At 39.6% G+C, this 25226-nt stretch overlaps 1 protein-coding gene across 1 annotated transcript in view; it reads right to left on the bottom strand.

Annotated features, from left to right (window-relative positions):
* LOC113528274 (ras-related protein Rab-43) overlaps positions 1-24063 on the bottom strand; it is a 50337-nt gene extending 26274 nt beyond the window's left edge. Inside the window, exons 1-2 of the mRNA XM_053239067.1 lie at positions 23540-24063; positions 15576-15686 (exon numbers count right to left, since the gene is read on the bottom strand). Of these exons, the coding sequence (XP_053095042.1) occupies positions 15576-15686; positions 23540-23716 (288 nt within the window). The 5' untranslated portion in view covers positions 23717-24063. The remainder of the gene's footprint in view (positions 1-15575; positions 15687-23539) is intronic.
* Positions 24064-25226: the final 1163 nt, after the last annotated feature.

Below are 25226 nucleotides of genomic sequence, written 5' to 3'. Positions count from 1 at the left end.
TAACATAAAATGAATCTTGTTCCTGTCCATTTACCCTTTAGGCCTGATACAAAGCCATGTCTCATATTTAGTCCAATGCTTAATATTAAAGCTCAAAAATCCACATTTGTGCTTGAAAAAAATGGAAAATAGTTTCTGACATGATTAAAATGATAGTGTAGGCTACATGTATAGATACATATTCATGCTAGAGTTAGCTTGAACCACTTAAATCAAGACAACAGATATAGATTGTATCCAGTGCTGAAATACTGCAGATTCAATATTTCTTTCATTTTCACAGCTGTTTCAATAGTAAATAACACATTTGGTCACATCACTTGAGTTTGGCTTCTGGCTGTGCATTTTTTTTTTTTTGCATAAATTACTGCTCAGCATTACAATGATACAAATGCCTACTCCTGATGGATGATACGAGTATCATCACCTATGGTACGACATCACAATTCACATTAAAGCAAGTAAAATAAGCTTTGAGGCTGTTACATGTCCCAACATTGATAACTGTCTTTAACCATTAGAATAATGCATAGATTCATTTGCTTTGAGGTTAAAATAGGCTAATTTGTATCATTTTACAGATGTACATATCCATCTAATAGTTATGCACTAAAAGAAGCAAATACTATGGAGTGGTTGCCTGAGAAACAGGAGTTGCAAACACAATGGTAGCACCACCATCCTCTAGAGGGCTTTCAATAATGAGATGTGTGATCACTTTCTTAAATGATTTATAAATGGAATTACATCCTAGATGAATGGGGAACATTTCAATAATGTCAAGCAGTTGAGGGGAGTGCCTGACATCCATTTTCTGTAGACAAGCAGAGACAGGATATAGTTACTTCACAAAAGCCTTGTTATTTAAAGTAAAATGGGAACAAACAGTTCCCAACAAGGATCTTTGGGGAGTTCACACTTTACTGACAAAAATATTGTTAATAAAATATCATAATGATGTTGAAATTGGAAAGTATAATATGACAAATAATAATTAAACTGGCTTGGGCAAACAGCTAACAATAAAGAAGAAAATGTAAAAGAGAAACAGACAATGGAAAAGGGATATTATTCTTCGTTGTACAACATGTGTATATACAGTACTGTGCAAAAGTCTTCATCACATCTAATGATGTTCTGTAATGTGATGATGCATTCAAAATAATGAAATGAAAGATTTTTTTTTAAAAAAAATTGGTTTTTAATTAATTTTTCCATGTTCAGGCCTTGAGCTTATACCACGAAGAGGTGAAATTATTCTGGGTAAATACAGGTGCTGTTGGAAAAGGAATGCTGTTGCTATGGTTTGCTAGGGAAAGTTATCTCTTGTAGACTGTATGTGACCTTGGGTACCCAGACACAGATGGTTGAAGGAAGAATTTGCTAGAGTTGGAAGATTTGAACATGAAGTGGCAGCATCTAGACTGAAGCATGAAGCATCTGTGCATGAAGGTTCAGTAAAATCCATCTATATTTTTGTGTCTTTTTCTAAGCTCGAAAGGTTTCATATAAAACATTCAATACAAAAATGAAGTCATATCATAATTTGCTTTTCCATTTAAAACTGTGTAAGTTCTCTTATGCTGTCAAGAAGTTTTTAACGAAATCAGTTAGTAGATTTGTTTCAAGCATCTTGGAGAACAGTTCTGCAAAATTTGGCTGTTACTTGCTTCTGTATCTGCAGGTAAAATCTCAGGCAGCCTTGATGTTCTATTAGAAATGTGGTCTATTACTTAACATGGTCCATTTTAATAAAATAAAAAAAGTCTTTTTGGGTAAGAGTCTTTCAGCGTATATCTTGACATGGCAATATTTTCCCACTCCTTCTTACAAAAACTTTCTAGATCCATCAAAGTATGAGGCCATCTCCTGTGCACAGCCCAGTTCTGGTCACCCCACAGATTTTTAGTTGGATTCAGGTCTGGGCTCTGGTTAGGCCATTCAAAAATATTGATCTTCTTTTGGTTAAGGTTCCTTTGTTGATTTGGATGTATGCTTTCGGTCCCTGTCACCACCATGCTTCACCATGGGTATGATGTTCTTTTGTTGATGTGCTTTTTCCTGCCAAACATACCTTTTGGAATTATGGAATTATTATACCTTTTGTTCTCATCAGACCATAACACATTTTACCACATGGTTTGGGGTGATTTAGTTGGAATTCAGTGATTTTTTTGTGAGAAAGGGCTTCCGTCTAGCCACCCTACCCCATAGCCCAGACGTGAAAAATACAAACACAGCCATATCCCCAATTATAAAAGGGCATGCACACTTATCCAACAAGGTTATTGTAAGTTTTTTATTCTTCCTAATTTTCCCTAAAATGTTTCTCATTGTATTTCACTTAATTTTTATATGTTGTAATTTCACATTTAGGGTGGGAAAAGTTCTGACATTTATCTTGGTTTAATTTTTTCATCACAAAAAATAGCCATTTTAACAGGGGTGTGTAGACTGTCTTATTCAGGTGTATTTGGGTGTAATAATGATTGTAATCTATCTTGGCATGTTCATGTTAATTCTGCATAGGATTTAATAATGACTATAACTTTTGTTTAGACTAAATTGTTTGTGTCATGGTCCCGGCTTACCTTCCACGGTTTCCCCGCTCCCTTGTGTGTTCCCATTTTTTCCCCTTCCTCGTGTTTCCTGTGTTTGTGTCTCCCTCAATTCCTGTATGTGTGTGTGTGTGTGTTTGGTCTCACATGTCCCTGGCACTCCACTTCGCACACTCTCCTGATTGCATCAGCAAGCGGACCTGCTTCTCATCTCTTCATCAGATGGCAGCTCATAAAAACCCCGGTTCTTCAGCCACTCTCTGCCAGATCGTTCCGGCTTCCAGTGAGGTATACGATGAGGCCTTTTCTTGTGTTTTGTTTGGTACTTTTATGCTAACCGATTGCTCCGTGAGTAACCCTGTTTTTTCCGGTGCTCCAGGTGCATGCCCCGCTCTGTTGGCTTGCCTGCTTATCACCACGTCCAGCCCAGCTTCTGCCTCCTGCAGCTCAAAGGCAGAGCACTCGACTCCCATGTCATTGACCTGAATTCGTGCCCAGGCCTCTCCAGCAACACAGAGCCACCTCTGCACTCCGCCTCATTCCCCCCTCGTCTCCGCCCAGTTGTTTCCCAAACCCCAGCCTAATCAGCCGCTGCCTGCACCCTCTCCTCCACCTAACATGCAAAACCCCGAACCTTACTCCAGTGACTTGGGGAAGTGAAAGTTGTTCCCTAGAGTTAACGTTCCTAGGGGCAGCACCCCCTATTCTATGCCACAGACGAGGACAGGGTTTCCTACCTCACAGGGCTGGTAAGGGGAGATGCTTTGGCAAGGGCTATGGCCATCCGGGACCAGCAGCCATCTCTGTGCGTCTCCTTTCGTTCACCACCAACCTGAAGAGGGTGTTTGACCATCCTGTCCAAGCTATGGAAAAATATATCAATGACTCCCTTACCATTGGCATAATCCAGTCCTCTTCTCCCTTGGGCTCCGGGTTCTAATTTGTTGCCAAAAGAGATAACACTCTCCACCCTTGTATCGATTACTGTGTCCTGAACAGTATAACAATCAAGAATAAGTGCCCCCTGCTGCTCATCAATTCCACCTTTAACCCCCAGGGAACACATTATCCACATTTGCCAAGTCCTCCAGCAGCTACTGGAGAACCAGCTGTTTGGAAAAGTGTGAGTTCCATGTACCCTCGGAGAGCTTTTTGGGGTACATAAGAGCGGGCAGATCAGGACCAACCCTGAAAAGATCTGGGCTGTGGTGGAGTGGCCTGATCCGACCAACTTAAAGCATCTAGAAAGCTTCCTAGACTTCGCCAATTTTTACCACCACTTCAACTGAGACTACAGCTGGCAGCCCCTCTCACCAGACTCAACTCCTCCTCTATCCCTTTTGTCTGAACACCCGAAGCCACCCACGCTTTCACCAGGCCCAAGGAACTATTCACCTCAGCTCCCATGCTAATCCAGGCAGACCCGTCTAGGCAGTTCCTTGTGAAGTTGGATGCCTAAGACTCAGGGGTGGGTGCAGTGCTGTCCCAGTGTTCGGCTCTAGACCAAAAGCTTCATCCATGTGCTTTCTTCTCTCACCTCCTGTCCTCAGCAGAGCTGAACTATGATGTGGGGAACCAGGAGCTGCTGGCAGTTAAATTGGCCCTAGAGGAATGGAGGCACTGGCTTGAGGAGGCTGAGCAGTCATTCATCGTGTGGACAGACCACAAGAACCTGGCCTACATCCAGACCGCCAGGCGGCTGAACTTTTGCCAGGCACTCTGGGCCCTATTCTTTGGCAATTCAACATTTCCATCAAGTACCGCCCCCGTTCTAAGAACGCCAAGCCCTATGCCCTATCCCAGTAGTTTGCCCCCGAAGAAGCCCCTCAAGCCCTTATACCATCCTCTCTCCTTCTTGTGTAGTGGGGCATTTATGTGGGAGATTGAGGCGGTCGTCAAGAGGGCTCAATGTACCCAACTCGACCCAGGTAATGGACCAACCATGGACTCTTATACACAGGGCTTCGTCTCTGCCTGCTCAGTGTGCGCCCATGAGAAGGTCTCTCACTGACCCTCTGCGGATCTGCTCCACCCTCTGCTGGTCCCTAGTCGACCATGGTCTCACCTCACACTCAACTTCATCACCAGTCTACTCATTTCCAAGGTAACACCACCATCCTTACTATTGTAGACTGGTTCCCTAAGGCAGTGTTGTCTCTATGGCAAGCTCCCCACAGCCCATGAGACCACAGATCTCTTGCTTCACCATGTATTCTGGCTACATGGTTTTCCTGTGGACGTTGGCTACATGGTTTTCCTGTGGACGTTGTTATTCATATTCCAGGTATGGAGGGCTTTTTGCAATGCACTTGGTGCTACTGTAAATCTGTCCTCAGGTTTCCACCCCCAAACCAATGGGCAGGCAGAACAGGCCAGCCAGGACTTGGAAGCAGTGCTCTGGTGTGTCACACCCAGTAACCCCTCATCCTGGATTAACCAGCTCGCCCGGATCCAGTACGTCCACAACTCCCTGAACAGCGCTGCCACGGGTATGTCCCATTTTGAATGCTCCCTGGGTTATCTGCCTCCACTGTTTTCTGTCCAGGAGAACAACATCATGGCAGGTGTGGAACGAGGGTGTTGCAAGATCTGGTGAAAGGCCCGTGCTGCCCTGCTCCACTCAGTTGACTGCAACCGTTGTCTTTGCTGACCGCCATCAGACACCTGAACCAAACTATCAACCTGGTCAGAAGGTGTGGTTATCCTCCAGAAACATGCCACTCAGAACCAACTCCAAGAAACTTTCTCCTTGCTACCTGGGCTCTTTCATCATAGAGAGCATCATCAATCCCTCAGTTTTTAGACTCAAGTTGCCAAGGTAAATGAGAATCCACCCTTCTTTCCATGTATAGCACTTGAAGCCGATCCACATAAGCCCTCTGTGCTCTTCTGCTAATCCCCCTCCACCCACCCAGGTTGTGGATGACCGCCCTGCCTACAATGTCAGGCGGCTGCTAAATGTGCGTCGTAGGGGATGGGGCCTGCAATACCTGGTCGACTGGGAGGGAGACGGACACGAGGAACGCACCTGGGTCCCCTGCTCTTTCATCTTGGACCCCTCTCTCATCCGAGAATTCCATCATCCTTGGATGTGGTGATCCACTTTGCACAATCGCCTGATTGCATCTTGAGTGCGCCTGCTCCCATAGCTCACAGGGGGAGCACTTGACACCCACACTGTGGCCCCTGGTTTGAGCCCCGACCCTGATCGACACACCTAGCCATGCTTCTCTCCCTACATGTTCCTACCCTCCTCAGTCTTCAAAAAAAAAAAAAACTGTTCGCCTTCAGTTCTTGACTCTGTGTTCTGCCTCTGGGTCCTTTACTCCAGTGGTTATCACAGTTTGGGGTAGGAGACTAGAGGTCATGCTGCTCTGCCCAGTACCATTAGATAGCATTATCCACTATGATATTCAAGTGTGGTTTGGCAACCTATAAGTTGAATTAAGCTAAGTTTAAAATAAAAATAAAAATTATCTCAGATTGGCACACTGATAAAATCCACATGATAGTATTCCTGTTTCCAAACCATTTTTTGGAAAACAGTCATCAAACAAGTGAAAAAAGTGGAAAAAGCCTTTATTTGTCACATATACACAGTACAGTGAAATTCTTTGTTTCACATATCCCAGCTTGAAAGGAGCACAGTGTGGGCTATGACACGACACCCTGGAGCAGACAGGGTTAAGGCAATCTTATAATCAAGCAATCTCATAATGTAAACAGAATCATAAATAAAATAAAAACCTTAAAAAGACCTATGCCCAGTAATCCTACTCCTTGCCCTAAACTTTTTTAACACATTGTTGCATATTTACAATCTTTAGACCTTATTCTCACATTGTAACAAAGCTGTGTAAAAATTGTTTGAACAAATAACAGAATGTGCCCATTTGTACTAAAATGGGAGTGCTGCTGTAGGGCTGCTAATAGGATTCTATTCATTGGAAGGTTTAAAGCAACAAATTAGTTGAATGAATTACTCAACCAAATTAAATAAATGCAGGGTTCATACAGTTTTTTACGAGTGAAATTTAACCACTTTTCCTGCACTTTTAAGGTCCCTAAATCCATTTTTCATGCACTAGAGTTGAATTTGCTGATGCAGTATTACTTAAACTGATGAAAACCACCCTTGGTGAGTTTAAACAGCGCCCTTTTAGTAAAACTCAAAGTATCAAGCTACAAGACTGGAATACTCAATATGAATACAACATATGATTATACAGTATGTATATTAAGTCTTTTGCATACTTATTTAATTTTGTTTGAATTTTTGTACATTTGTTGCCAACTGTAGTTTAAGTGAGTTTTTTGTGGGTGGTCAGGACAAAATGCCAACCCAATTTCCATAGTATGATTTTAAAATATACCAGTAAATAAACACAAAAACATGTACATTTTGTACAAAATGTACAGTACAATCATTTTTCCTTATCATACTACACAAGACAACAAAACACCACTTTGTAATGTTATTGTAAACATTTTTAAAACAATTAAACAAATAGAAACAGAGAAAAAAGAATGCATATTTTACTGCTCAAACCTAAAACAGTCCTGCAAGTTGGTCCAACCCTAGACTACAGCTCACAACTCCTTTAGCTTCTCATCTATTTGACACCCAACACTAAAGCCTGCTCTTTTTTCTTTAGCAGCTCTTCGAAGTCCTGAGTTTTGGAAGGTTTCGAAGGTTCTCTGCCTTCTCTGCACTATGATCAGCAGAGGTGTAGAGAACATGAATATCCTCAGTTACCCTCTTTTTCTTTACTTTTAGTTCTGCTATCTCCTCCATCTGTCCTTTTTTAAAGTCTTTTCTCATCCTTCTGTCTCATTTTTTGTTCTTCAAGATAGAAGTTATGCTTCTGCCTTCCTGAAGCTGCTGACAATAGAAGCTCTTCGGTGTAGGCAATGTTCAACACTCCTCCAAAATTTTTTGTCAAGGATGACACATTGTGCCACCAATGAGCGCTCCAGCAGGTTCTCCACAATCACTTCTTTGTTGACTAAAAAACCTCTTTCTACAGAGGCTTGACCATGGGAGAGGATCAGGAGCTGTTTCACTGTTTCCCACAGGTGGCACCACTCTGCCTTGGAGGATAATTGCTTATGGTAGAATTCATCCAACCTGTTGCTCTCTGATTTGAAGCCGCTAAAAGACTCCAGACTGTGGTAATAGAACTGACTAAACTCCTTCAGCACTTCACAACTTTCCTCAGGAATCCGACCAGATTCCACAAGGATTACCACTTTGCTCCTGATAAGAATTCCAGAATTGAGAACAATGAGATGTCTGACCAACGGGTAATGGATTGTAGCCTTTTCAAACAGCTTGGAGACTGTCTTCATCAAAAACAACTTGCACTTCTGTCTAAACTCCACCCCCAGCTTCTAACCATTTGGATGATTCTCTCTCTGTTATGAATCAACTTTTATTACTGTGACAACAACATGGTTCTCAGCATCATCATATTGCACCTGTAGCAGCCTCAATGTTGTGGTAGCATTCTCCATGACAGTTGGCTTTACAAATTTCTCTATAAGCCCCCTTGACAAACTGGCAAGGTCCTCATTCATAAATGGGAGCATGGGTTTATCATTTTGCTAATTTCCCAGGAAAGAAGCCACTTCCCTCGCCACCAGAAGAAAAACGTTTAGTATTGCTGGGAAGAGGTCATCTCCAACAATCTTCTGAACAGTCTTGAAAGACTTGCTGGTTGGTTTTGCTACTTTTCCTCATTTTGTAGCATTTACGTAGGTCTTTAGGAAGGGCAGGACCTGTATTGCACGCTCTGCTACCTGGCAGAAATGAATGACTACAGAAATTAAGGGGGAAAAATAAAGACCCAGTTACCACTGTGTAGTCTTGAGTGCATGGTGGCACATCCTCAAATAACCACTTGAGGCTTGACAGGGTGTCTCAGCTCCCAGTCAGTAGCTGCACAACCAGCTCTGAAGGAGTTGTGCAGGATGCACACCACAGCAAACCACAGCTTCCAACATCCACCATTTTCTTGCCTTTGGATGTTTTTTTTGCATAAGTGAGAAAAGCTTCCAGTTTATATTAGGGCCATTGATTGAGAGCTGCATGAGGCTGTGGAAACTAATTTCTGAACACACATTTTCAATCTTCTCATACACATGCTCTGCAGTGTGATGACCCATGAAAAAAGAAGTTAAATACTTTGTTGCTATGTTGCTATCCTGCCAAAATCTCACAGGAACATCAAGCTGGTTTTTCTTCATTTCATGGTTTAAGCCATTATCAAACAGAAGCTTATCAAACTTGGCTCATCCTTTGTCAACGATAAAAAATGGGGCACAATCCCAAATGAGATATGCTGCTTTCTTCTCCCCACAAGAAAACTGCTTTGTAATATCACTGTCAGGAAACATGGTCTTGAAAACAGCTCCAATGTTATCACATGACTTTCACAAATAATGGCTTGTTATTATTTTTGTAGTCCAACAAATCTCTGCCATCACTGCTGGGTTTGTACTAATAAAAGGTTTTATGGTGTTCACGGTCTTTTGCAATCCACTGCTGGCTGCTGCTGAAGTAGTTGAAGAGTTTGGGTAGGTTGTTTGCAATCTGCTGCTAGCTGTTGCTGAAATAGTTGAAGAGGTTGAGCAGGCCATAGCTTCACTGCTGGGTGTATTACAAGGCTGTTGGAAAAAGACCCCAAGGAAGGACCGTTCCGATGTTTTAAAAGGTCTTGATGCTTCTTGCCTTGAAAAAGGATATGATATAAAGAGAAAAAAATAAGAATATAACACACAACAAATCTGTTATAGTCTAACATCAAATATATCAAGAGAGGACGTTACTGCAAAATTCTGTAGGTCTGTCAAATATTCAATTGTTATTAATACAAATGCATTCAGTTATAATAATAATAATAATAATAATAATAATAAGACATTCCGTTCCATTTAGTTAGCCATAAACATATTATCCATGATATTTATAGATTAGTGTAAATGAAGAACAACTGAGTGCATCAGTATTTGGTTAAAATAAAATTAAAAAAAGCAAACTCCAGCACAGTTTGAGTTTAAGACTCCAATACAGTAGCACATTCTGACATTCATTAATAAAATGTTTTCTGTACAATCTAGAATTTTTTTTTTTTTTACTTTTCAATCAATACTAAATCATTAGTTAATATGATATTTTCATATACTGTAACTTATAAGATTCCACATTTTACCTAATACAAAGTAACTCATTTAGGCATATGAATTAATATAATTATTTTCTTATTTACATGTACATATTAATTAAGTATTGCTTTTTTCTGCATTACATGGCATGGTCCCTTGCTACTGCAGCTGGACTTTGCATGTGTACTTCATCATTTAACCACCAAACAGCAGTAAAGAAAAGCTCTAAACAGTGAACCCAATTAACATTGATTAATTGAATATCTTAGCTTTTAAAGCACTAATGTTCTGAATCTGAATGTTGTTATTTCTATCACACATATACTAGGGTGACTTAGCTACAATAGAGCTCTACAGTATAACCAATGAGCCCAGAGCTAATTTACTATGCCAAACATTTGAATTCTGTTACTAAATTATCACTTTACATATTGATTCGATATGAAAGAACTCCATCCTTTTAAATACAATCATTCAAAGTTTTAAAAGGATATTTATCTCTGCTTACCTTTGTAATGGCTAGTGAGGGCTGATTCTCCCATAGCGCATACATCAATGTCTTTCTTGCATATGGAACAGTATGCCTTTCTGTCTGTTGATCTTTGATGCAACCACAGTTTGTATTCATCATCTTCCAGCCAGTTATCGTTAAAATGACAGCGATGCATGTTAATGGAGATGGATGAGCGTCAGGCGAATACCTGAGGCGCCAATAAATCGAATAACACATGACATGCCTTTTTTTTTTTTTAGGACTCACCACAACAGAACCTGCCTCAGGAAATTAAACAAAACAAAATAAAACATAACAACTGGCTGGTGGTTTTATTTACATTTTTAATTACATCTGATGTTATGAAAAAAAAATCAAGCATTTTCAAGGATATTTCAAACCTTGAAATGATCTCAATTAAAATCGAGGATTTTCCAAACTTTCAAGACTCTGTACACACCCTGTATATGGGCTCCACTTTCCTATTACTGTATTAATGAAATTAACTGGTGCATTTTGTTTTTAGTAACACCTCATGGCAAGCAAATATTGATTTTATTTTTACAGATAAGATTGTGTAACTCATCAGTGTAAGCCACAATTTTTCATTAAAAAATAAACTGTGGTTCCTTGAGGAAACCTCTTAAAAGCCCTCTGTGATGTATTTTCTCTTTTATAGAGATTGTGATTCCATCTCTAATTATGTTTTTAGTAGCCCCTACCATCCCTACCAGTATTTTAAGACCATCCCACTGCACAGACTGTTCAGAAAAGTCTGTTCCATTGTACACTCTCAAACACACTCACCCACACACATACATGTGGCATATTTTATTTCCACCAGTTTGTTGTACTCAAGTAGCAATTCTTCCAGGTCTATGCAGCCTTCAACCTTCTCTGTGGTCCTACACACATACGGTAGCATTGGGATTGTATGTATTTGTGTAAAGCTTAAAAAGCACACAAAAGCACTGCAACATTATTTAAATGAGTCTTGCTGTGAAGTGCAATAAAGCAGAACCTTCAGCCTCATAATGGAATAGTGCAAGAAATACATTAACCTTATTGTGCAACCATTATTCAAATAATTAAAAAAAAACCTCATACACTTCCTTTGAGAGTACGCGTGTACATGGATGATTCCATCAAACTAAAACACATAAATGAATAATAAATTACTATATTTCGAGCTTCAACATAACAGGGGACTGTACGGTTTTAGTTTAATATATAGTAGTGTTTTTTTATTTGTCTTTAAAACACTGACAGAAAAATAATCAGCTCCCCTACAATTAACATTTGGTAAGGTCTTTTACTGTGGCGTCTAACAAGGTTGTAGATACACCAAAGTGAAGGACACCAACAATTCAGGAATTGATTCCATTTGCAAGTTAATCTTCATCATAACACTGAACCTTGCTATTCTGATTCTCTGATTCTCCCACAGTAGGTAGACTTTAGGTAGACTTAGCATTGTGGCAGTGTTTACTTCTTTAACAGCTTTATGCTTGGATTGGATTCTGCAGCACATGACTTTGCCAATTTAATTTGCCAAATGAATATATTTAAATGTGGTATCTGCCAAATGAATACGAGCAAGCAAGACACACACTGTTTTGCATTTCACAGTAACAGTGATTTGATTCCTAATGCAGTATTGTGAGGTCTAAAAAAGTAACTGGTACTACTGTCAGTCAGTGATTGCAAAGAGTCTGATTGGATGACTGTATATTTCACACGCTTACTGTATCGTACCCCCATTTTTTTGTTACTCTCACCATGTTTTTTCTATAATTCCTAACTAGACTGAATGAGTTTGAAACAGTATTCACAAGAACAGCCACATACAAAATACAACATTTATATATATATATATATATATATATATATATATATATATATATATATATATATATATATCCTCAATTCAGGAGTTAATCATGAAGACATCTAAACTATGTAAGAACATGTATGGAATTATGTAGTAAACAAAAACATGTTAAATAACCCAGAATATGTTTTATATTTTCGATTCTTCAAAGTAGCCACCTTTTGCTTTGATGACAGCTTTGTGCACTCTTGGCATTCTCTCAGTCAGCTTCATGAGGTAGTCACCTGAAATGGTTTTCCAACAATCTTGAAGGAGTTCCCAGAGGTGTTGAGTACTTGTTGGCTGCTTTTCCTTCACTCTCCGCTCCAACTCACCCCAAACCATCTCAACTGGATGTAGATCGGGTGATTGTGGAGGCCAGGTCATCTGATGCAGCACTCCATCACTCTCCTTCTTGGACAAATAGCTCTTACATAACCTAGAGGTGTGTTTGGGGTCATTGTCCTGTTGGAAAACAAATGATGGCCCCACTAAGTGCAAACCAACTGGGATGGCATGTCTCTGCAAAATGCTGTGGTAGCCATGCTGGTTAAGTGGGCCCTCAGTTTTGACTAAGTCACCAACAGTGTCACCAGCAAAGCACCCCCACACCATCACACCCCCTCCTCCACGCTTCACAGTGGGAACCACACATTCGGGAACCATCCGTTCACCCTCTCTATGTCTAATAAAGACACAGCGGTTAGAACCAAAAATCTCAAATTTGGACTTATCAGACCAAAGGAGAGTTTTCCACAGATCTAATGCCCATTCCTTGTGTTTCTTGGCCCAAGCAAGTCTCTTCTGCTTGTTGTTCTTCCAAAGTAATGGTTTCTCTGCCGCAATTCGACCATGAAGGCCTGACTCATGCAGTCTTCTCTGAACAGTGGATGTTGAAATATGTCTGCCACTTGAACTCTGTAAAGCATTTATGTGGGCTGTAATCTGAGGTGCTGTAAATCAGCAGTTTCTGAGGCTGGTAATTCTGATAAACTTATCCTCTGCAGCAGAGGTAGCTCTTGGTCTTCCTTTCCTGGGGCGGTCCTCATGAGAGCCAGTTTCATCATAGCGTTTGATGGTTTTGGCGACTGCACTTGGGGACACAACCAAAGTTCTTGAGATTTTTCGGATTGACTTACCTTAATTTCTTAAAGTAATGATGGACTGTCTTTTCTCTTTACTTAACTGAGTGTTTCTTGCCATAATATGGATTTGTACAGTAGTTGTAGTAGCACTAATAGGGCTATTGACTCTGTACCCACCCTTCCTCTGCACAAGACAACTGATGGACTAAAGCACATTAAGAAGGCAAGAAATGTCACAAATTAACTCTTGACAAGGCACACCTATGAACTGAAAACCATTCCAGGTTTTAGCATCACAGCTAAATGTAGCTAAATGTCATCAAAGCTAAATGTAGCTACTTTGGAATTATAAAACATATTCTGGCTAGTTTACCACTTTTTTGTTTACAACATAATTCCATACGTGTTCTTTCATAGTTTGGATGTCTTCAGGATTAATGTACAATGTTGAAAATAATAAAAATAAAGAAAAACCACTGAAAGAGAAGGTGTGTCCAAACTTTTGACTGAAACGTATATATGTGTGTGTGTGTGTGTGTGTGTGTGTGTGTGTGTGTGTCTGTGTGTGTGTAAATATGGAAACTGAAATAGGTACACTGTCAAAATTATGCTTTAGTGTTACAATGTTATATGATAGTATAATTCATTCATCTCTATTGGGGTCAGTGCCTGAAACCCTAGGGGCAAGTTAGAGTAGCCAAATCCCCTACTGGTGATTTTGGGAGGTGGGAGAAAACCAAGGAGCTCAGAGGAAACCCACACAAATATGGGGAGAACATGCTTATAGATAATGGCATCACAAAAATATTATCCTGATATGCTGAACATAATTTGAACAATGCTACAAGATTATATTAGTTTTAAAAACAAAACTTAACAAATCAGAGAACATGGTCTTTTTTATTGTTTTGATAAACAATAAGAAGAGTGATTCTCTTATCAAGTGTGATCCGACAGGTCTTTGCAAACTCACTTCCATCACGGCCCAAGAATGCATCCACTAGGACCTGCTGGGGAGACGCGTTAGGGTTTTTTTGGAAAGAAAAGTGTATAAATGATAGCTCAACTCGCAGAAGCACGTAAGTGCTAGACTGTATTTATTTGCAGTGCGCCAGAAAAGCGGAAAAGTCCAGTGGTGAGGTAGTATTTGCAAGTGCACAGTCCAGACCAAAGTAGAAAAAGAAATATAAACAACAAAGGAAAGAAGAGAAATATTTACATATATACACAAAGTAATATCTGCAGTATATACGCTCTGGAATTGCTCGCGGCGCCACTGTTGCACGCTTGCCAAGCTTGTCAACAAAGACGAAGGAAAGACAAAACTACCACCCCCAACAACAATGACACTAACTCCAAGATGAGTCTGGGCTCCCCTTTTATTGGCCCAGGCTCCACCCCTTTTTTGGACCACACCATTACCAGGTAAAAAGGTACATACATATCACCACAAATACCACAAGTACCACAAATACTTACAAATACATTTATACACACCATAGTAATATGTAAAGCCCCCATTTAAAACAATAAACACAATATTAAACAATACTCCTGAGCAGTTCTTTGTTTCTTTTTTACAGGTATTTTTCCCCCGTTCCCTGCAAATCAACAAAAATTGTTTCATCGGCTTCCGCAACCCAGAAGACCGGCTACCGCCACACAGCATAGACCAAACAAGGACAAACGAAATAAAAAACATCAAAATAAACTATAATGTGTGTGTGCGTATGTATGTGTGTGTGGTGTAGATACTGCATTGGGAAAAATGTAATGAAAGTTTTGTCCACGAGCTATCGGGGTCGCGTGTGCACTCACTTCTCCGACAGCAGTGGAGGATAAAATGGAGCGTGACAGAGGTAAGTGTATGTGTGTTGCCAGTGCTGCCATTCCCAGCAGTGATGATTACTTCATCACAAGTTTGTTTAAAAATAGCATGTTCCCTAACCTTAAAATTAAATTCTTTTACTACTGCTTCAGTGTTATGTTATTTACAGCAGCCACAACATGACTGACAAAGACTCGGGTTCCTGAAAGACGTCTGCCTCATTTTTATACAGGCCACTAGCTTAGAAGACCAAGGGAAGCTCTAAATTAAAGTATGTCAGCAAAATTTAAAATACCTTTTTAATAAATCAGCATACTGCAAATCTCCAAAGAACTCCAAAAGGTCTGGTCTCAATAAATGTCAGACAATTTGAGCTCCAATAGAATATTTATAATAGTTTCAAAGATAGTCTGACCTACTAATTATCGAAATATAATTTAATATGGGTTTCATCATCTTCAATAGCTTTTGTGTATAATAGGATTTCTAAAAATTAATTTCTTTTTTCATTCCTAAGTGATTTGTGAGATTTTGTGGAGAAAAATCCAGGGAGTGTGTCCGTGCATGTCACACTCACCCTGAAGTCAATGCCCACAGTAGAAATAAAGCTGCCAGCCAGAAATGCTCCATCCTTGAAGCGCACTAGCAGACAGGTCTTCCCTACTCCTGAGTCGCCTACCAGCATCACCTGGAGCAAAGACAACTCATTAGTGTTGACTTCGCATGCACACACACACACACACACACACACACACTTTGACTTACTGTTCTTGTGAGGAAATTCCATTAAATATTCCATAACTATTAATGGAGCTAATTAATGCTATGCATACACGTAAATCTAACCCTAACCTTGACCCCCGTGACCAAAAGGAAACATTGGCTCTTTCAGTTTTTTTTAAATAAAAGCTGCAGTAAAAAAGAAAAAAAAAACGGGTAGCTAAAATTGCCACAGATAATCACTGACAGACAGTTACACTGTCTGCCAAGAAAAAGCTTTATTTTCTTGGATGATAACTTTTCCAAAATAATGACTCTAAGGCTTATCTTCCAATTGTGTTGATACAGTATGTGCATTATTTATGACTGCTAATTGGTTCTTGGATTATGAACCAAGAGGAATGAGGGGCAGTGTATAACATGGCATGTTGCCAATTTGCAATCTCACCCAGTCAGAAATACTGTATATATCAGTGCTTTTTATATATATATATATATATATATATATATATATATATATATATATATATATATATATAATGTATACACACACACACACACATATATATACATATATATATATATACACACAGTCAGGTCCGGAAGTATTTGGACAATGACAGAGTTTTTGTGATTTTGCCTTTATACACCACCACAATGGATTCGAAATAAAACAATCAAGATGTGATCAAAGTGTAGACTTTCAGCTTTATTTTAGAGGTTCCACAAAAGTATGGCATTTACCATTTAGGAATTACAGCCATTTTAAGCAAAGTACTTCCATTTTCAGGGGCTCAAAGGTATTTGGACAATTGACTGACAAGAAGTTAATTGACCACGTGCGGTCCATTCCCTCGTTACTTCAAGACAAATTAAGCAGATGAAAGGTCTGGAGTTGATATCAGGTATTGAGAGGGCATTTGGCAGCTGTTCGACTGGAGCCACCAATATGAAGTCCAAGGAGATCTCAATGCAAGTGAAGGAGGCCATCGTTGATGCTGCAAAAACAACAAGAATCTATAAGAGAGATAGCAAAAACCTTAGGTGTGGTCAAATCAACAGTTGGGTACATTCTTAAAAAGAAAGAAAGCACTGGTGAGCTCAACAACATCGAAAGGCCTGGAAGACCATGGAAGACAACTAAAGTGGATGATCGCAGAATCCTTTCCTTTGTGAAGAAAAACCCCTTCACAACATCAACAGAAGTCAAGAATACTCTGGAAAAGGTAGGCGTGTCATTGTCAAAATCTACAATCAAGAGACGCCTTCATGAATGTAAATACAGAGGGTTTACAACAAGGTGCAAACCACTGGTAACATTCAAGAACAGGAAAGCCAGATTAGACTTTGCCAGAAAACATCGAAAAAAGCCTCCCATGTTCTGGAATAAGATTCTTTGGACTGATGAAACCAAGATTAACTTGTACCAGAATGACGGGAAGAGAAAAGTATGGCGAAAGAAAGGAACAGCATATGATCCAAAGAATACCACATCATGTGTCAAACATGGTGGAGGCAGTGTTATGGCATGGGCATGTATGGCTGCCAATGGAATGGGCTCACTGTTGTTTACTGATGATGTGACTGCTGACAGAAGTAGCAAGATGAATTCTGTGTATAGGGTTATACTCTCTGCTCACATTCAGCCAAATGCTACAAAACTGATAGGACGCTGCTTCACAGTGCAGGTGGATAATGACCCTAAACATACTGCGAAAGCAACTCAAGACTTTTTTGAAGGCAAAGGAATGGAATATTCTTCAATGGCCAAGTCAGTCGCCTGATCTCAACCCAATAGAGCATGCTTTTCACTTACTGAAGACAAGACTGAAGGCAGAAAGATCCACAAACAAACAGCAATTGATGGTGGCTGCAGTGAAGGCCTGGCAAAGCATCTCCAGGGAGGAAACTCAGAATTTGAGTTTTAAGAACATGGGCTCCAGACTTCAGGCAGTCACTGACTGCAAAGGATTTTCATCCAAGTATTAAAATTATGGTTATATTTACAATTATGTCAATTATTGTCCAAATACCTTTGAGCCCCTGAAAATGGAACTACTTTGTTGAAAACGGCTCTAATTCCTAAATGGTAAATGCCATATTTTTGTGGAACCTCTTGAAATAAAGCTGAAAGTCTACATGTCGATCACATCTTGATTGTTTTATTTCAAATCCAGTGTGGTGGTGTATAAAGGCAAAAATCACAAAAACTCTGTCATTGTCCAAATACTTCTGGACCTGACTGTATATATATGTATACACACACACACAAAACAGCCATAACATTAAAACCACCTGCCTAATAATGTGTAGGTCCCACTTGTGCCACCAAAACAGCTCAGACCCATCAAGGCATGGACTCCACACGACCTCTGACCTCTGAAGGTGTACTGTATCTGGCACCAAGACGTTAGCAGCAGATCCTTTAAGTCCTGTAAGTTGCAAGTTGGGGCCTCCATGTTTCGGACTTGTTTGTCCAGCACATCCCACAGATGCTCGATTGGATTGAGATCTGGGGAATTTGGAATCCAGGTAAACACATGACAATTCTTTGTCATGTTCCTCAAACCATTCCTGAAAAATTTTTGCAGTGTGGTTCTGCTGAAAGCGGCCACTGCCATTAGGGAATACCGTTGGAGTGTACTTGGTCTGCAACAATGCTTAGGTAGGTGGTATGTGTTAAAGTAACATCCACATGAATGCCAGGACCCAAGATTTCCCAGGAGAACATTGCCCAGAGCATCACGCTGCCTCTGCCGGCTTGCCTTCTTCCCATAGTGCATCCTGGTGCCATCTTTTCCCCAGGTAAGCGACAGACACCCGGCCATCCATATGATGTAAAACTTACACCCCACAAGACCTTCCATTTTGGAGATGGTCTGACCCAGTCGTCTAGCCATCACAACATGGCCCTTGGGAAAGTTGCTCAAAGTTGAAAGTTGATCCTTATGCTTGCTCATTTTTCCAACACATCAACTTGCTGACTGTTCATTCGCTGCCTAATATATCCCACCCGTTGACAAGTGCCGTTGTAATGAGATAATCAATGTTATTCACTTCAACTGTTAGTAGTTTTAATGTTATGGCTGATCAGTGTGTATAATGAGTGTGTATATATATATATATATATATATATATATATATATATATATACATATATATATGTATATACACACATGTGTGTGTGTGTGTGTGTGTGTTTCCTTTCATACAACATTTGGAGTTTAAAGGGAAAGAGAGAAACTGCTTTGAAATCATACTGCCTCACCTCATTTTAACCCTACCTCTTTTTACAGTTACACAGTTTGGATACCACCTGTGCCAATATGCCTTCCACATCCTCATGCTCCAACAATGCAATACTATGGCTTATTGTTGCATTGTAATCACTGAAATGAGCATGAAAATGCCTGCAAACTGCATCAATCATCATTCAGAAATATTAGCTTATTCACGACCAATATGTTTATAACACAAGTACAACAGTGTTAGCAGAACATGGATGGGACAGTCGACGTTGGGTCAGCTGTAATTACATAATTTAATAAAAATGTAACATGAGACAGTGCAACAGTGAGTAGTAAATAAAAATGGGTTATTTTGAGTATCACTATTGTATGTACACTTTGCTATACATCTATAACTACATCTTAACTACATCTAAATTAAGATTATAGTGTCTAAATTTTTTGAATTTGAATGAATCCCTGTGGAGTTTATGCCTCACTTGCATGTGCAAGTGGAAGAAAATAGCACGCACACAAACACCCAAACTGCACAAAGCATACTTGTGACGTCTGTTTGTCTCACGGATATATTCACATTATACAATGATAATTGCTCAAAACAAGCTTCAGCAGGGTTTAATATGTATGGGAACTTTTACATCACTGCATAGCTTCCCTTCTTGATTTGACTACTACCCATCTGTACTTGACTACTGACTTGTATTAGTCTACACCCTAATTATTATCAAATACATATGGATAGAAATAGTGACTTATGAGAGTTGATGATAGATGCTTCCAACAGATCAGGCAGCTGTGTATTCCTCTTCTCCAGCCTGCAGATGGAGCATGCAGCGAGCACTGATTTGATTAAACTTATTGAGTTAGCTGGGCACATTCCAGAATGTGAGAATAAGCAAGTGTGAGTGGTCTCATTAGGTTCAGACACCAAATTGTCTCTTCCATCTGCTTCCTCTAAACACACTGAAGGTTCATTTCCCATCTTCCATGTACTTTCTCTGCCTCTTTTTCCATCCATCCATCCATCCATCCATCCATTCTCTCTACTGCTTATCCCTCACAGGGTCACAGGGTCTCAATTTCCTTCATTTTTAATATTATTTTATTCTTGTCATGTTCTTCTCATTCCCGTATCCATTCATTTTATAAATAAAAATCCTTTCTCACTGTGTAAGTTTCCAGTGAAACAGAGTAATGGAATTTTCCTGGTCATAGGCAACTTATTCACTTTTTCCCACATCCCATCCTTTTCTGCTCCTTCCAGCTGCTCATTTGCTGAAACACCAACATGACTCTCAGAAGTTAGCACTTCTAATGTCTAACTCAGTTTAAACTGCTCACAATTCTCAAACTATGCAAATATAAACATTTTTCTTTGACCCTATTTATCCGAAGCTTGATGTCTACAACCTGATCCACCATAGCTATTTTAGATCTTTTAGCTCTACATCAATTTCTGCACACCTTTTTCTTATGCCTATTTCCCCCTTTCTGGCTTAATTTGAAGTCCTCTAATAAAAAGCCAACTACTGAGTTGTGAACAGTTTATTTTAGGTGGGCAAACCTTAAAGTTCCTGAAGCTGCAGTGTATTTACCTTATTCAATTCTTACATCCTTTCTGGGACTTATCAGAATTACATGAATCAAAGTTATGTAATCTGAGTCATTTAAATGCTAATTCCCATTATTATCTTCAGACAGCAGTTCAATGATTGTGAAAATGTCTCCACTTGGTTTGTATTGTAATCACTTGCCTTTATGTTCAGCATTAACATTAAAAGAAAAAAAATTCTAAAGAACAATACTGATCTTTTCTTTTAAATTCACTTTCAACAAACTGTGAACCTGGCACTATGCAAGTAATAATCTGCTGTGTATTGTGTTAACCAGCCACTTAATGTTTAACTTCAGAGATGTGGAATGACATCTCTCAGTGACTGTACAACCTGATTTTGACATTTGTAACTGTTCTAACAAAGCTAAAGCACATGGATATACAAGCTCACTTCAATCAAAGTTTGACATGAAGTAGGTCAATGTGATAAGAAATGCTAGTACAAAGAAAGTCTGAAAATGTTTCTGCACTGCCGTCAGTAAAGGCACAGTAAAAAAGTAATTTATTTTAGATAACTGGTTAATGATACCCTACGCCTACGTAAATCAGAATTTGAACAGTTATTAATGTTAAAATGAACCACTTGAAGGTCTAGCTGTCTAGCTGTTTCATACCGTATTGACTGTAGATACCGAGGATTCCTGAACTCTTGCCTCTATGATTAGCTTATTTAGTGGTTTGTTATAGGGAACACAATAATATATATCCATAAAACACAACACAACAACAAAGGCACTTGAAAGAGAGGGCATATAAACGTCCCTAAAGGATGTGTTGGAGGCCAAGTTTAATTTGGGTTACACACACCAAGGACAGCTTGCTTCAGTGCTGCCAGTTGTATGATAACGTTTGTTTGTCATGTGTTCAGCAAGTTTATAATTTGCACTATTTAAAGGTGCAACTGAACTCTCCTTCATTCACCAACAGACTGAAGGATATCAGTTTTATTTTCCAGTGGCGCACACAACCTTACATCGGTCTTGCAATATAATATTTTTGATATTTGTTCATTTGAGCAGATTTAACAGGTCAAATATTAGGCTACATTTAGCCATAGTAAATTGGGACTAAAAAGAATAAAACAGCTGGAAGTAATGCTATGGCAAATACATTCTTTTGTATAGGTTTCATGTTTTTATTCTATCTACCTCAGGTAACAGCCCATACATAGCTCATGCATTTGTATTAATTTTTTATTTGTAAATTTATAAAAATCATGATAAATTAACTGCAACTGATAAATAAAGGTGGTGGTAGCAACGAGTTTTCACTGCTTAATCCATTTGTTCTTTGTTAAACTGGGACAGTTGTTTTCATTTACATAACTGTCAATGATTGAGCAACAATAAAACACCAGCTCTGACTTTGAAAACTTGGGGAACCCTTCAGAGTTCTCATTATGAAAGGTGTAGCTGTAGGAGGGAGTAGGTCATAATCATGATCACTTCAGAATGGACTTGGTGTGTCTCCTATTTGGATGAAATGAAAACTTGCAGCTAGGTCCTGCAACCAGTCCACTGGGGATAAGATTAAAGACACCCGATTTAAAAACAGTTGGCAAACCTGGAACACTTTGAAGTATGTGCCAAATTGCAGCTGTGGGTTTTTATAGATTGATTTTTCCCTTCAATACTTGTTGCTTCAGTTCTCTGAAAAGGGCCTATAGTAATTCTATTCAAAATAAACTTTGATTTTATGCATACTGTATGGCAATTACAGAATGATGTATTATATTATTGCATATAGATGTCGGGATGGGGAAGGGAGATATGTGTACTTCTCAGAGCTACACTTTGGCAATAAGTGCACTCAAATTCTACCCAAGCCCTTTTCCAGGAGCCAAAGCCATTCTCTGTTGCACTGGCAGCTAATCACAGAAATATGCTGATGGAGTTTGCACTTTGATTCCATTATGATCCACTGTGATTTATTTTTGATTGCACATTAATAGGCTCAAGTTGTTGTGGAAGTTCTGTATTTGTAATTTTCCACCTGTAACTTTTTTATGTCGCTGCACTTCCAGTGTTTCAAACGATGCTGTGTATTGACACAGCTGTCATATGTGCTGTTTGCACTCTGCAGGATCTGGCAATGCACCCAGCAGCCACAGTCAATTACACACAGCCCTAAAGATCAGTTATCTCATTTCTGCATCTGCTCACAACATGTGTAGCAAACATTCTGTGCACACAGGTGTATGCTTATCTTTAAAGCTAAACACTGGCTGTAGCTGATAAGTGCATGAATTGTTTTAGACAAGCTAGAGTAGACCACTATTTCAACCAATCCAATCTTGTGCAAAATTCAGAGACTTCATACAAATAAAGACTAGTATCCTGTTATACAAGTTGGAAAATCAGGGCAGCTGGATCATCATCTTAAAGAACCACTTAAGCAAAATGTCTAACAATGCAAATAAGTGTGCAACAAACATCATGCTGAACCATGCACCCCAAGAACCTCATTGAGTTTTTAGACAACCTATTGTCACAATAGACCCCTTTAAACAGAGTGTGATAAAATTACATTGAATTAGCTTAGAATAAACCCCACCCCAGCAAAACCTGGCTGCTAGTATTATTCTCTTAAGACTAAGCAATTCAAAACTAGTTGGGGGTTGGGGGGTGGAGTAAGAACCTACAGTCATTATAGGAGGACCCTCGAAGGACATATACACAATAGCTTATAAGCAAAAAACGTCTTTTTGAGGACAACATGACTGTGTTGACTATCATAGAACCCTTCTGTGGTTCCTCAAGAGTTCTTTGGCTAGTTAAGGGTTCTAGATTCCTAACGAGGCTTTACTTGGAGCCTGTTGTGTAAGAGAAACCTGTTGTAGGGTTCCATATAAAACTTTTGAGGGTTCCCTTAGAGGGACAAAACGAACAGGCCTAGACAAATGGTGATGGATAAAACCTTTATTTCTGAGAGTGAGCTACATATTACATGGTTGCTCACCTTGAACGCGACGTCGTAAAATTCACTACTGCTGACAGATGCTCGGCTCGGATGCACCACTCCATTAGCCTGAACTCCAGCCACCAGGCCACTTTTGCCCGATCTGTTATTGTTGTCTTTGGTGGTAGAGGGGCTCGCGCTGCCGCTTTTGCCCTTTGGAGCCTTTTTCCTCGACATTGCGCGTCAAGCTTCGACTTCAGGGAAAGTCGCGCGCACCGACCACCAGCGCAACGCTCTTCTGAAGATCTTGTCTTAGTCTCCTCGGTGGATCCTTCGTACCTGTTCTCACCCTGCTCGTAAAATGTTCACTTACGCCTGTTTTCAACTGTGTCTTGGAAATGCTTAACGAAGTTCCACATACACTTTTTACTCATAAGTGGCGAGTGCAATTATATAATTCGGTATCAAACGCTACAGTTATTTCAGCATTCATCCGCTTTCTATCACCAATGTGCCTGTTCCTACCGTGCAGCTAGCTAGCTGTCCTGGAGCTTTGACAGCACAGATACACGGATGCAGTCACACTTCACACCAAACGAGAGAGAGAGAGAGAGAGAGAGAGAGAGAGAGCGCTCCAGGGCGCTCGTTGGAGTCGACACGTTTTAAAGGAACAGTGGTGTATTTTTTTTTCATCACATACTTAAATAGACAAAATAACTGCGGGTAACTCCAGTTGGAATTATTTAGTGAAAGTAGGCCTAGGCACAGCATATAAAATATTTGGAAAACGAATAGCAAGTAGGTTAATCAAATGAAGTTAATACAAACACCACACTGTTTACTATTTATACAATATTATAATCTTATGATTTCTAAAGCGGCCATATCAGAGACAAGCGCAATATTTTTGCCTCCCTATAGTCTACATATGTTCAATACCCTACATAAGATATGGTTTATTGGGAAGGTCTACACCTTATGTAGTGCGTTATATGTGAGCAGTTTGGAATTCGACAACTATCTGCTTTGCAGGCGAAAATCTGGACCTATGGAGCTTTCCATGGTACTGAACACTATGTGCCAAGGGCAGGGACTGGGTTGCCAGATTGTAATTTTTCCACCACGTGCACGGTTTAAACCAACCCATACGGTTTTGGTAACCCCGACGTTATCTCAACTAATGCCTGAACATAGAGTACATGTACTCAGATTAAATATAAGTATGTTAAATATGAGAATATAACTACTATAACCGGTATAAATCAAATATTTTTCCAATTAAATGACAGATTAACATTGTTAAATAGAAAGAGAGAATCAGCTTCGATCCCAAAAATTGAATCAGGTTCCTATTTTCATTTTCAGTCTACACTACTCAGTAAAACCGTCCACAGCACCCACTTTCCCTACTTCCCACAACTGCTGATACATCTGAAAACATTCCAGAGCTTTTGCAAATAATAGGGCTATGAGTTGTAGCTATAAAATCTGTGCTATAGAGGAGAAAAAAACAGACAGTACAGTTCCATGGACAAACAGTCAAATAGTCTGTAATCCCCAGTATGGTAGTGGTGTGTGCATGTGTGTCTTTGAAAGATGTTCATGATGATGATGATTATTTAAATAAAACATCACAGTTGTTACTTTAAAAAAAAAAACTTTGGAGGAAAACCACCCAATTTGACAACACTGGAGTGGGTCAGTGCTTGACTTGCCTTACACTTCTGGGGTTTGATCCTGAGCCTGG

Source organism: Pangasianodon hypophthalmus, chromosome 13, assembly GCF_027358585.1.
Source record: "Pangasianodon hypophthalmus isolate fPanHyp1 chromosome 13, fPanHyp1.pri, whole genome shotgun sequence".
Taxonomy (NCBI): domain Eukaryota; kingdom Metazoa; phylum Chordata; class Actinopteri; order Siluriformes; family Pangasiidae; genus Pangasianodon; species Pangasianodon hypophthalmus.
The sequence above is the reverse complement of the archived record's forward strand: the minus strand, read 5'-3'. Positions and strand labels throughout refer to the sequence as shown.